The following is a 12,500-nucleotide window of genomic DNA, read 5'->3' as shown; positions in this document are numbered from 1 at the left end:
CTACAAATCCAAACAGTTCTGCAAAGGTGCTCCCGGCCGATTCGTCTACACTGGTAAGTGTGTGGTTTCCATGCTCCTTTTGGAATGTCAACTCCCGTCTCTTAGGGACACTCAGGAATGAAAAATGCTGTTAAAAATAGGATGTGTCTTGCAGGAAATGTAGCTGGTGGTAGCTGGACCTCAAAAGACCTGTTCATACGGGCACCCAGGAGCTCTGGTGCCCATCCAACCTCTTGGGTCTCAAAAATGTCCCCGTGTCCCATGGGATCCAGCTCCCTCACAAGATGTCTGTTACTTCCTGTTTTCATATTGGCCAGAAATAGATTAACAATGGTATTTCCTACTTTCCTCCAGCCAGAAAAAGGAGTTAAGAAGTGCTCAGTGATGCAAAATATTTTTCAGGCCATCTATCCAAGCTTCTTGAACTTCCCTAAAGGTTCAGTTGAAGTTTTAGGCATCGGTTCAAGGAGCTGTTGTTGGATCCAAATGACTTTATCCAACCCTATTCACAATCTGTCTCTAAAGATTCCCTCAGTCCTAAAACTTGGGATACAAACTCACAAGCCTGGGAATGATTTATTTATGCCAATTTTTTAAAATACATTTGATTTTAATTTACAACAGCACAAGAAAAATTCGGAACTTTGTGGTTTTGCAGTGGTTTTAATATGAAAATTCTTATTTTGGGATGAAGTATTGCTGGCGTTTTATCTGAAATGTGTATTAGAGTTTTTCTGGCATTTACCAATGAATTTAACTGAGGTGCGGGGAGGGAAAAGGGAGAAATAGCGATTTAATTTACTGTACTTTTGGACGAGGATTCTAGGTAATAAATTTGATCTGATGAATCAATCTCTCTTTTGAAAACAAAGAGCCTTTAACTGTTTACTCGGCAGACTGCAGGGATTCGGGGAGAGTCCTCGCTGCTTATTGGGTAGATAATGCAGATTACAGATGATGTGCAGATGATGTGCATTTTGATGAATATTTTCCCACTAGACTGCAACTGTTTCTATCTATTAATTTAGATCTAATGGGAAAAGTGTGTTCCTGGGTAGTTTTAAGGGAGGACTTTTGAAACTGTTAATGCATCCTGGATGTGTTTTTGTGTCTGCCTAAGGTCTGTTGTTGAAATGAACTTTAAAGTGATGGCACCATCTGAGGTTCCTATATTCTCTCTATTCCCAAAGAAATCAAAACCTGAGCAAAAACACTGGTGTCCAAACCTGGGTGCCTCACTTCTGGCTGGTGAAGGAGAGAATATTTACATTTATTGATCTTTAGGACTGGGTTTCACCAGAGCTCCCAAATAGAATGGTGGTGACTGTGGTTCTTTTGAAGCAGATGATTTATCCCAAAAGCCAGAGTTGTTTTTCTGCAAAGGTGGTGAGCACAGGTGGGGCTGTCACTGCTGTGGGCTTAGAAATACTCTTATGAACAATATTTTATATATATATATATATATATATATATGCAGGCACATAGATACACACATATATATGTATATGTAGAGTTTCTGCAAAGCTACAGCTGAGTATCCTGTGAGTATGACAAGCTAAAAGAAGTGTCCAACAAAATAAAAAATGAATGAATTAAAAGCCTCAGCCCAAGTTCCAGATATTTGAGCTGTTGGGAGCTGGTGCAGTTCCATGGCGCGCAGGGAAGCGCCGCAGATTTGAAACAGATGACGGTCTGGCTCTCAGGGCAGAGCCTGGAATTCTAACTTGCTTCAGAGTAATGTCTTTAACTGATTTCTGAGGTGCAGATTTTGCAAATTTGGCTAATTTTGCTGTTTTGAGGTTCTTTCTTCTGTGCAAGTGCACGTGTGTGTGGAACTGGAAGAACAAACCATTCGTTTTTTCCTTCTTGGGGTTGTCTTTTGTCTTTATCGCTAAGTAAAGATGTTCAAAAAGATCATGAGAATGTCATGAGCTTTTCCCACTGGAATAAAATTGTAATAAAGTTATGTAAGTAAAAACACTGTAAGAGGAATAGATATTTAAAACACCTTTGGAAGGAAACAAAAGCCAATATCCCAGCAACAAGAAAATAAAGAGAGAAAGCCAAAGCCTGCCTGACCGAGAAACTTCTGCTTCGCTTTATCCCAGAGTGATAGGGTGGCTGAGATAGTCTTTGGAAATTACAGCTGCCATTGAGAGGGAAGCCAAGCCTCTCTGTATTTCAGAAAATGAAAATGCTGTGGCCTGGCGGAGGGAGGGGCCGGGTCCCCAGGGCATCTGTTTCCCATCAGTGTCCCACCATGCTTGCAGCCTGGCTTGGCACTCTAACATTTAACCTTCCCAGCAGGAGGTAGACCATAGGGCAACAAGGCTGCGGAATAATGAAACAAGAGTGTAGTGTGGTGCACAAAGCCTTTGTGAGCGCAGAAGTTGAGACATTAAACCGTCAGGGCAGGGAGATGCGAAAGTTCCAGATTTTTCTCCAAAGCCCCCATTAGCCCGGCGCAGAAGCAGGAGCACGCCAGCTCCCAGCAGGCAAAGGCAAGGCCTTTCCCCATCCATCCATGCCTTTTTGCCCGCTGCTTTCAACTATTATAAAGATACAATTACCTTGGGAGATTGTGGCAGTTCAGTTGATTAGCACGGTGAATTAAAAGAATGAGTCACAAATGACATGTCCGGCTCTTCTCTACTAGTCCTTTGTATTCCCAGTGTACCTCACCCCTGTTGTAAGAAGGTCAAAAATTAGAGAGAGATAACAATTTTCAAGCAGCTAGCACTTAGGAGCAGAATTAACAATCATTCTGTATGTAATTGCCAGTTAATAGTAAATTGCCTTCTAGACTGTAAAATGCAATATAAACTGGTGGGCACCTAAAATTAAATTAATGAGGTATTTGCTGCATTTAAAAGTGAATAGTGCAAATTAATAACTGAGTACAATACTTGTTTTAATACATATCGAGCGGTGCAGTGTTTGCTTGTTTAATACTAATTTTAAAAGTGCTACCTGAAAAATTTGCTGTCTGTGGGTAAATCGAGTGGTCGGTGCAGGTTGTAACCATAATTTTGCTGGTACAGTCTTCCAGGTTTCTAAATTAAATATCAGAGATTATTTTTTAATTAGAATATAAGCACTGCAGCCTTATTCGATTATGGCAAATTGTGATTTGTATGCTTCGAAATGAAATTATGCTACAGATAAAATTGCACCTTTACACACATATTTTAAGCTCTGCAGATTCTGTTGGTTTGCTCTCAGCTGAGCAGCAGGATTGTGTTTACAGCGTGTTTGTGCCACTGCCTTCCTGTTTTCTCTGTGTTTTGTGTTGTTTCCCAAGCAAATAAAGGGTGCATAGCCTGATCTAGAGCATACCAAAATAGTTTCAAAGAATGATTTGTGGCCCTTGGAACTTTTCATGCTGGCTGATTCCACCCTGGGGTTTTTGTTTCACGGCCCTCTTTTGACAGCCTCTTTGGCTTTGAGCAATGTCCCAAATTGCCAGGAGGCAGCAGATCCCTTTCAGGCGGCCGTGGTGTCCATCCACCACCACGTCCCCAGCAGAACACTCGGATGTGGAATCCACGGGCCCATTCCCAGTCCTGCAGCGCATTTGGTGGATGTGAACACAAGCACCATGCTCTTGCACAAAGGCTGGCGTTGAGCTTGGAGCTCACGAGCCCAGGGTCCCTCCTGGCCGAGCGCTTGTGGCGCCGCACCAGCGCGGGGTGGACCTCGCCACATTGTCCAGGATCTTGGGCTTGGCTCGCTGTCCCCTGGCCTTGGCTGCTCTCCTGGGCTGGCCCCGTGTCCCTCTCAGGAAGATCTCGTGTTCCTCAAGTATTTGGGAGATCTTTTGTGCGCATTCAAAGGCGGTTCTGTCAATGGCGCTGTTACACTGTTTAGAGTCAATAGCTCCCTTCCATCACAGCCAACACAAACTGGCTGTCTCATAGGTCAGTGCTCTTTAAACAAATTACTTGTATCCACAGAGCAAATGATTGTTAATTGCCTCCCACAAATCATACTATTTTTACTATGCTAAACTCCACTCGAAAGCCTTAGTTAAATTTAAATCACCTGATTATTTCTTGTACATATTCAATTATTGCTCTGAAGGATGAAATCTGGTGACTTTGTGAGAGGAATGCTAAAAATATATAGAATGGATCCAGGGTTTTATTGGAAAGCCTTAAAAAAAATAAACCGAAAGCACAGTTACATTCATTTTAATTAAATCCTCAGCATTTCTAATTCATATATATTGCATTTCTTTTCTTTTTTTTTTTTTTTTCCTGTTAAGTGCTGTTGTCCTGAAGCAACTTACAGTCACTGTTATTACAGTATTGGTTATTTATTGATCAGACCTTGTGTCAGTATCAGTTGTTAGCAAGCTGAAAAAAAAAAAAAATCAAGATAGAACAAATATTCTTGCCCTTTCTTCAAGCTGGGTCTCCATAAGTCAGTCAAAGTTTAGTGTTCAAGAGTCAGACCCAGAAAGTCTCTGTTAATGTGTAAAACTGCTTTCTAGGCCTGGAGTAAAATGTATTTTTCTGAAAGCAATAAGTCAAAGGGGAAAGGATTCTGGTGAAGTGTCTTTTCCTATAAAGAAGGTTTTTGAGCATGACATACATTTTTAATTAATAGGCCAATGCTAAACATACAGACATGATTTAGTAGCATCAAGTCAATAGTGTGTTGGATAATGTATATTATATAATAGCTCTTTTTTAAACAGTAGCAATTCCAGGTTTATCAGGGTCATTGCTGTCCCCTTTCTTTTCTGTCTCAAAGGAGGCCAGAAGAATGAGACATACCATTTGTGCTATTGCACAAGTAGACTATTTGTCCTAATCAGTGACACCCATTTACTAGAATTGCTTAAAATGAACTATACCTCATACAGAAATCGCACATTTAGAGTGTTCCATTCATCATCAGAAAATTGAGGGCCAGTAAACTTTTCTGTTCCTCCAGCGGGATCATAGACATGCATCAAAATGTTAAAAAATGATTGGTGAGAGAGAACTGTCACCCATTTATCAAGGAAAAGGAACATTATTTGCTAATTTCCCAACCAAGGCAGTGACAGGGTGCTTCGTCTTTAGACCCATGGTGACCAACATGGCCTTTTTGTTATTAGTACAAGTCAAGCGCTTTTTGGCTGTTGCTAACAAGACACATTTGTCTATCATCAGAGAGTGCTTTATTTTTTTCCAAGTAGCTGTGACCAAAGTCTGCTCTCGGTGCCATGAGTGGCTGCACCTCGCCAGGTCGTGGTAGCACTGAGCCACAGCACCACTGATAAATCACAAAGTTTCCGTGTCAAGGTGAAGGTATTGACTCTGCTGTGCCCAAACTGACAAAATGTAGCAGCGAAGCGATGGTAATTCATCTTAAAAAAGGAAAAAAAAAGGACAAAAGGGTCATCTTGGCTTCGTGTAATAATCAGGAAAATTTGAGTGCTGAATCAGACCTTTGCCTTGTTTTCTCTGAGAAGGGGGAAAAAGACTTTTCTCTTTTTTTGTTGTTGTTGTTTTTATATGCAGTCTGGAGTTAAATTGTAAAGTCAGTTTCCTGAATATCAAACTGTCTAATTCTATTTTTCTTTCTATAACTCCAGGTTTACTGCTATTTTTTATTACTATAGCCTGATGGTACCACTTGGGCTGAAAACTTCCCCAAGTTCCAAATTAAGGAAAATAGGTGGAAGGACAGGAAATAGGATCTTTCAGTAAAAAATGTACTTCTTGTTCTGGTATTATGAAAGCAAGAGAGCAAACAGACAAATCTGGGTTCCATTGGAAGACATCCAGGTGAATTCCTGGGTTTGGCTGGTTGCTGCTATCCATGACACCAGTATTCCCATTAAATTAATTTGTACTCTCAGGAAAGTGCTGTGGAGATGAAAAGAAACATGTGGACTTTGTGGCCCTTGTGTTGAGTGTAACATAACATGGAAATTAGGAAAAGGTCCAGAAGCTCGTGGCTAAGGAGAATAATGATTTTGCTGTATTTTGAAACTCATTCTGTTGCATGTTCCAGTGCTACTGCTGTAATTAAAAAGCTTGGAAGTGTTTTCATGTCAGAAATCTGTGTGTTACAGATACGTTTTTTAGCCAGGTGATTTTTATGAATGTTGATTTAAAGGTACTGGCTGAAGCCTGAGGCCTCATCTGCATTTTTAAAAAAAAAATTAATTAATTATCACAACTGCAGTGAACGCAATTTTTCTAAGGAAAAATGTCAAAAAGCATTTCAAAAATCTGCTGGGTGTCCACTCTTATTTCTATCTCACAGGAATTTCTAAGACTCGCAAGGTGAATATAAATTCCTGTGGATGACCATTGATTTTTGAATCAACTCCCATTGAATCCATGGAAATTGGTGTGGATGGAAGAGCTCCCTGGCAGAGCTGAGGCTCTTTCCTGGAGCTGGTTGAGGGTCAGCTGGTGCTGATCCCAGCTGGAATATTCCATGGTCCTTTCCAGGGATGTCCACTGGTTGTGGATGTGCCAGTGGAGCAGGAGATGCAGGGATGCAGGCATCTGTCCCAGCAACCCGTGCTTGATGAATTCCCTTTACTCTCCCAGTCTTTTATAAGCCTGAAAGTTGCAATCTAGGACTGCATAGTTTCAATTTTTAATTGCAAAATTACCAACATGTAAAATTGTTAAGGATGGAAATATAGGAATTTTTTTGGCAAAATCTTGAAAACTTGTTAAATTTGGGTGTGCATTATGGCTCCTCAGAAAACTCTGTATTTTGTTAGCTACTTAATTAAAAACCTTCAATATCTGCAGTTTTCTCTAAGATAAATAACTTTAGCAGACAAAAATATTTTTATTTTGAATATTTTTGTGTATCTGTATATTTTAGCATGCATAAATATTTTTAAATTTCCATTGAAACCTAAGCAGATAGTTTAACAGAATTTGGAATGATTAAAATAATAACCCAGGCTTGCTTTCTTTTTTTTTTAAGTGTCAGCATCCACTGTCCTTAAACATTTAATAAAGCTTTTTATAGACTCTATGCATTCTGTGAGTTATCTGAGGTATTTTTCCATTATCCACAAATAATACAGAGATTTCACAACTTTGAGTAAGATCTATTTTTGTTTAAACTATTATACAACAGAGGAATACAGTTGTAGGAGCTCTGTTAGATGATCTTAAGGATCTGATTATAAGTCCTATTTGTCTAAATATTATATTAAAATATTACAGTATTATATTCTTATGCTGGGTGATCACTACAGAATATAAACGGGGAGAAGTTGTGCAGAATTCCAGCTCTTACAGATGTTTGCTGAGGCATCACAGATTTCATATGGTTCTGAGATGGATAAATACCTCTGAAGAGCTCAGCCAGTGACGACAGGCAAATGATCACATTTGCTGCCATCAAGCATCGTTGTCAGTGTACCTGAAATTCTTATATTTCATTGCTCTCGTAATCAGAGGACATGAAATTCTTGTATTGCAGAAGGATTGTGTGATCCAGCTCTGTGGCACAGGAGAATTTCAGGAAGAATTTCTGTGCTCTCAGGCTCTTATAGCAGAATTCCAGAATAATTCTCTGAAATGTGTGTGTGGAAGCAAGGGGATGGGGATGGATCCACACAGCCCCATCTGTAAGGAGGAGATATTTATTCAGCTGTGTGGCCTAGCAAAGGAATAAACTCCCAAATAATGTCCCAAATGCAAAAATAGATAAAAGCTCCATTTATTCCAGTAAAATATATCTTAATTAGTTAAGAACCTTGGAGTATTGAGCAGTTGAAATGTACATTTGGCTGCTTTGATGTAGTAGCACATGGTAACACACTTTGCTAAATCAGGAATATGCCTTATTTCTGGAGTACAATATTTTGTTATTTTGGTCATATGTTGTTTTCATAAAATGCCATGTTTAGCTGTAGTTCCATATGTGTTGGGCTGTGGGACTTCCTTGGCATGATGAGAGCATTTATGATTTGATATCACACAGATTTCCTTCTCCTTCACTGAAATAGTGCCAAGTCCCTCCCTTGCAATGTTCCCTGCTAAAAACTGGAATGTTTTGGGTTGGAGGGACCTCAAATCCCATCCAGAGCCCCCCAGCCATGGCAGGGACACCTTCCCCTGTCCCAGCTGCTCCAGCCCCAATGTCCAGCCTGGCCTTGGGCACTGCCAGGGATCCAGGGGCAGCCCCAGCTGTGCCAGGCTCTGCCCACCCTTCCTGTAAAAAAAAACCTGGGCACATTGCTGTGTCACCTAGAATTTCTCATCAACCAACACCCCCAACTCCTTCTCCTTGGGGGTGTTTTTTACTGATGTTATCCCCAATTTCTCATGATCTGTTCATTCTGTAGCTTTAAATGATGACAAATTTGTGGGTGTTTGACCCTGCAAAGTTTTCTCACACTGAAATGTGTGGTGTGGTCTGACACAATAATTCCATTGACCAACACACCAGCGGGTTTACTCCAAGTGTTTTCCATTCCCAACTCCAGACTTCACCTTTTAGGTCTTTAAATATTTGAATATATCCAGTATAACTGGCTCTAAATTCCCACAGCAGCAGCAGAGTGATGTCTGTACAACAGAGATCACTGGGGTGATGTCCATGTCCATGTCCATGTCCCAGGTGAGGCTGTCCCCTCCCATAAATTCAATCATGTGGCTCTCTCTGGGACCAGACGTGTTGTCCTCCTATCCAGGCACTCATCCAGTGGCCCTGGGTGTGGTGCAGGAGAGCACACACGGGCACAGGGTGTATGAGGTCCTGTTCCCTGTGTTCCACCTGCTTCACTCATGTTTAGAGGGTGGTGTGGCACATAAAGTGTTTTTCATTCATTCTCCCCTGCTCTCTCCCTCTCCCTCTCCTGCTCCTTCTCCATCTCACCCTTTCATTCATTCATTTAAAGTAAATCTGCAGCTATTATGATGGTAATGACTTTTTTGGCAAACATCAGAGCCTGGAACACAGTTGTTCTCAAAGTGGAAATGCAGGTGCCCTTGAGGAATCGAGGGTCATGAGGTATTAGTGCTTCACTTGTCACTGAGTGCCACCACCAAAAGGTGTGCCAGGAGCCCAGGTCCCTGTGTGGAACAGCCTGGAGGGGCTGGGCTGAGAATCCCTGAGGGTTATCTGAGGAAGACCACCATGATCTTGCCATCAGATGTTTCTCAGCAGCCTCCTGGCATCTCTCATGCAGTGAGGGTGCATTAGGCCTGCTGAGACCCCACAAGTGTAGGCATCAGGCTCTTGAAAAGCAGGGGACAGATTATTAATCACAGAGTGACTAAATTAAACCTTAATTTAATACACATTTGAGGAAGATGCTTGTTGTTTCTTTGATAACTCTCTGGCCCCTCCCACTCGTTTTCTGCCCTCATCCTGTGCTCCTTCCATCCCTCCTGGAGGAGGAAGGCACTGGTTGGTCTGGGGGGTGCCTGGAACAGGCCAGGGAGTCTTTTCCCTATTTTTTTTCCCTCTCCACTTCTGAGTATAAAGTCTGTTCTGCTGGGGATGTTCTGACCTACTCTACAACAGACCCTGAAGAGGGATGGATGATTCCTGAACATCCTGAGTGATTTGACATTCATCTTCAAAGATGTCAAAGCCACAAATAGACCTTCAAAACATTTTTTTAATATTTCTTTGTTAACTCCTATCACAGTCTGGTTTTGGCCAGAAGGGATCTCTATCTTCTACCCCTTATCTTCCCCTGTCCCAGCTGCTCCAGCCCCAATGTCCAGCCTGGCCTTGGGCACTGCCAGGGATCCAGGGGCTGCTCTGGGCACCTGTGCCAGGGCCTGCCCACCCTGCCAGGAACAATCCCTGCCCAAAATCCCATCTAAACCTAATCCCTTTCAGTCTGAAGCCATTCCCCTTCATTCAATGGCTACATGTCCTCGTTTCCTTTGTGAGCAGCACAGCATCCCAGTATTCCCTGCCAGGTTCTCCCTGATGCCTTTTTTGGGGCTACCTAAAAACAGAGGCCAGACAAAATTAAGGGAATAAAAAGCAGTTCTGTTTTTTGAAGGGCAGGACAATCACTCCATTCCCTTCCACAGAGGGCCAGCACTGTGGGTGTCAACACTTGGGGTGGGCTTTGCTTCCCAGTGAGGAAAATAAAGAAATAAGTAAATATGTAAACAAACAAACAGTATGGAGGCAATTTTCCCCATGTTAGCATGAGCATTTTAAGGAAAATTCTATATCATTATGGGATCGAGCGTAATTATGAGCTGACCTGTGAATTTTAGGCCTGTAATTGAAACAAGTGAGTGAGTGCCATTGTTTCCCTTCCTGCCATCTGAGGGAAAGCGAAGCAATTACGAGAAATTGGGGAGATAAAGACAAAGGCATCGTTTTGGTTTTTTAATGAAAAATCTATTTTTAGTTTCTTTGTGGAATGAGGAGAACTTAAATGCCTTTAAATTTTTTTCTTTTTTTGTCCTTTTTTTTTTTTTTTTTACAGTAAATAGGTTGTCCTTAGTAAGTCCAGGGATATTAGTCCTGCTTCAACAAGCAAGAGTGCCTTCTGATGAATGATGTGTTCAACCCCTCCATGCCTTTGTATTTCCTATGCATTCCACAATGCTTGGCTCACCCTGCCGAGTTCTGTGATTGAAATTCATTGCCAAATTTATTGAGAAATTAATGAGAAAAGCTGCAAAGTATTGACTTTGAGAGGAAAACACAACTCATCTTGAATGAGGAGGAAAATGCAGCAATAATTTAGCCACTATTGATTTTGCCCTGTCCATGTATTGATCTTCATTTTACAATATTAATTTGCACCTGCAATCGGCTGCAAAGGGAACCGATTTCATTTCTTTGCAGTGTTAATGTGCAAAGCATTAGGTGCTCTTAAGAAGTGGTGGTATTACAAGTCACATCGGAAAGGCTGATTTTTTCCTTATTTGTGCTTGTTACCAAAATAGACTAAAAATTAATTTTTTTTGTCTGACAAAATATTAAAGCGAAAACCCATCTCCAAGGTATATACCTCCTCTCAGCCCCGTAGGCTGCTTTTCATCTGGGTGAGGAACAATCAGCAACCTGAAATTCCAACCACTTCTCATCATCATGCCCATATCAGTTCAAAGTTCATGAAATTTCTATGAGCATTGATCTTTACCCATTGATTTTTTTTTGCAGCAGATCTTTGAAATTTTAATTTCCCGAGCATCTGAATTTCTTATAGATGAAATGCACTTGGTAGAGACAGTTGATGATAAAGTGGTGAACTTAGCATCATTTTAAAGCCTAAAAAAAGGAGAAAAAACAGGCATTTGCAGACTTTGTATAATGTTTTGAGGTGAAATGATAAAGGTGCTCTGATAGGGGTGAAGTATTCAGCAGGGAGTTAAATATCAATTTTGTCTTCAGTGGCCACACATTTTTAATGCAACTTTTTATACAGTCATTTTTGAAAGAAAAGCTATCTGGAGAAACAGCAGGACTAAGAGACATTCTTCACTGCACAATCATTTGCTCACAGCAGTCTTTATCACCTGGTCAAGTTCACCTAGTTACTTATCAGTAGGACATTTAATAACCTCAAGGTGATATAATTGCTATTGGCATTTTTCCCCCTTGGATTCAGCTGGTTAATGTGTAAACTACTTGTCAGCAAATAGCACTTTGTCACTGAAATCACTAACACCCTCTAGAGGAATGTCTCTGTATTGAGCAATTTAATTTTACTTTATTTAATTTTTACACATTACAACCTGTGTTCATTCAGGCACGTTGAAGCCTTGCAGTCTGCTAAAGCAGGGTGCGGGTGTCCCTGTTAGTAAAATACACTATATCTTATTTAACAATCCCCATGGCTTAATTGAAGCTCTCTCTTGTCCCTCAGAAAAGGAACTGCAGATGTTCTTATTATGTAGTTATGCTGCTAATGTGAAAAACTGCCTCATTACGAGGATCTGTTTGTAGCTAGAAAATTACTGCATTATGACAAATGCATGATTGGGAAGTTACAGGAAGATGATCATTATTGAAATGAAACTGGAACTCATTTAATAGCTGGAACCAGCAGCTGGAATGAAGCAAATGAATGTCTTCCTGTTTTTATTATTGCAGGCAGGTTTTTCAGTCAGAAAGAAAATTTGTGCCAAATCGGAGGCCGCGGATCTGTCCCCCCTTTGCTGCGCTCGCCCTCGGGGAGAGGGTTGGTGGTGCTAAAAACTCCCCCTCCCTGCCTTGTGCCTTCTCCTGGCCTGGTTAGTGACCCTGCCCTGAAGAGGCTGTGGATTTAAGCACAATTGCTTTCTGGAGCAGCTCTGGTGTGCTACAGGCCCCAGAGGCCCGGTGCCAGTCCTGACATCACGGCATGACCCAACTGTGCCCAGGGGAGGTGATGGGAACCTGTCCCCTCCTGTCCTCTCCTGTCCCCTCCTGTCCCCTCCTGTCCTCTCCTGTCCCCTCCTGTCCTCTCCTGTCCCCTCCTGTCCCCTCCTGTCCTCTCCTGTCCCTTCCTGTCCCCTCCTGTCCTCTCCTGTCCCCTCCTGTCCCCTCCTGTCCCCTCCTGTCCC

At 41.6% G+C, this 12,500-nt stretch overlaps 1 protein-coding gene across 10 annotated transcripts in view; it reads left to right on the top strand.

The window, feature by feature from the left end:
- Window positions 1-12,500, top strand: part of EBF3 (EBF transcription factor 3) — a 121,194-nt gene that overhangs the window by 87,761 nt on the left and 20,933 nt on the right. For all 10 annotated transcript variants that reach the window (XM_033515735.1, XM_015632386.2, XM_033515734.1 and 7 more), the window contains exon 10: window positions 1-53. This exon is cut by the window's left edge and continues 74 nt beyond it. In XM_033515735.1, coding sequence (XP_033371626.1) covers window positions 1-53 — 53 coding nt within the window. The remainder of the gene's footprint in view (window positions 54-12,500) is intronic.

This window comes from Parus major, chromosome 6 (genome assembly GCF_001522545.3).
Source record: "Parus major isolate Abel chromosome 6, Parus_major1.1, whole genome shotgun sequence".
Lineage (NCBI taxonomy): Eukaryota > Metazoa > Chordata > Aves > Passeriformes > Paridae > Parus > Parus major.
The sequence above is the reverse complement of the archived record's forward strand: the minus strand, read 5'-3'. Positions and strand labels throughout refer to the sequence as shown.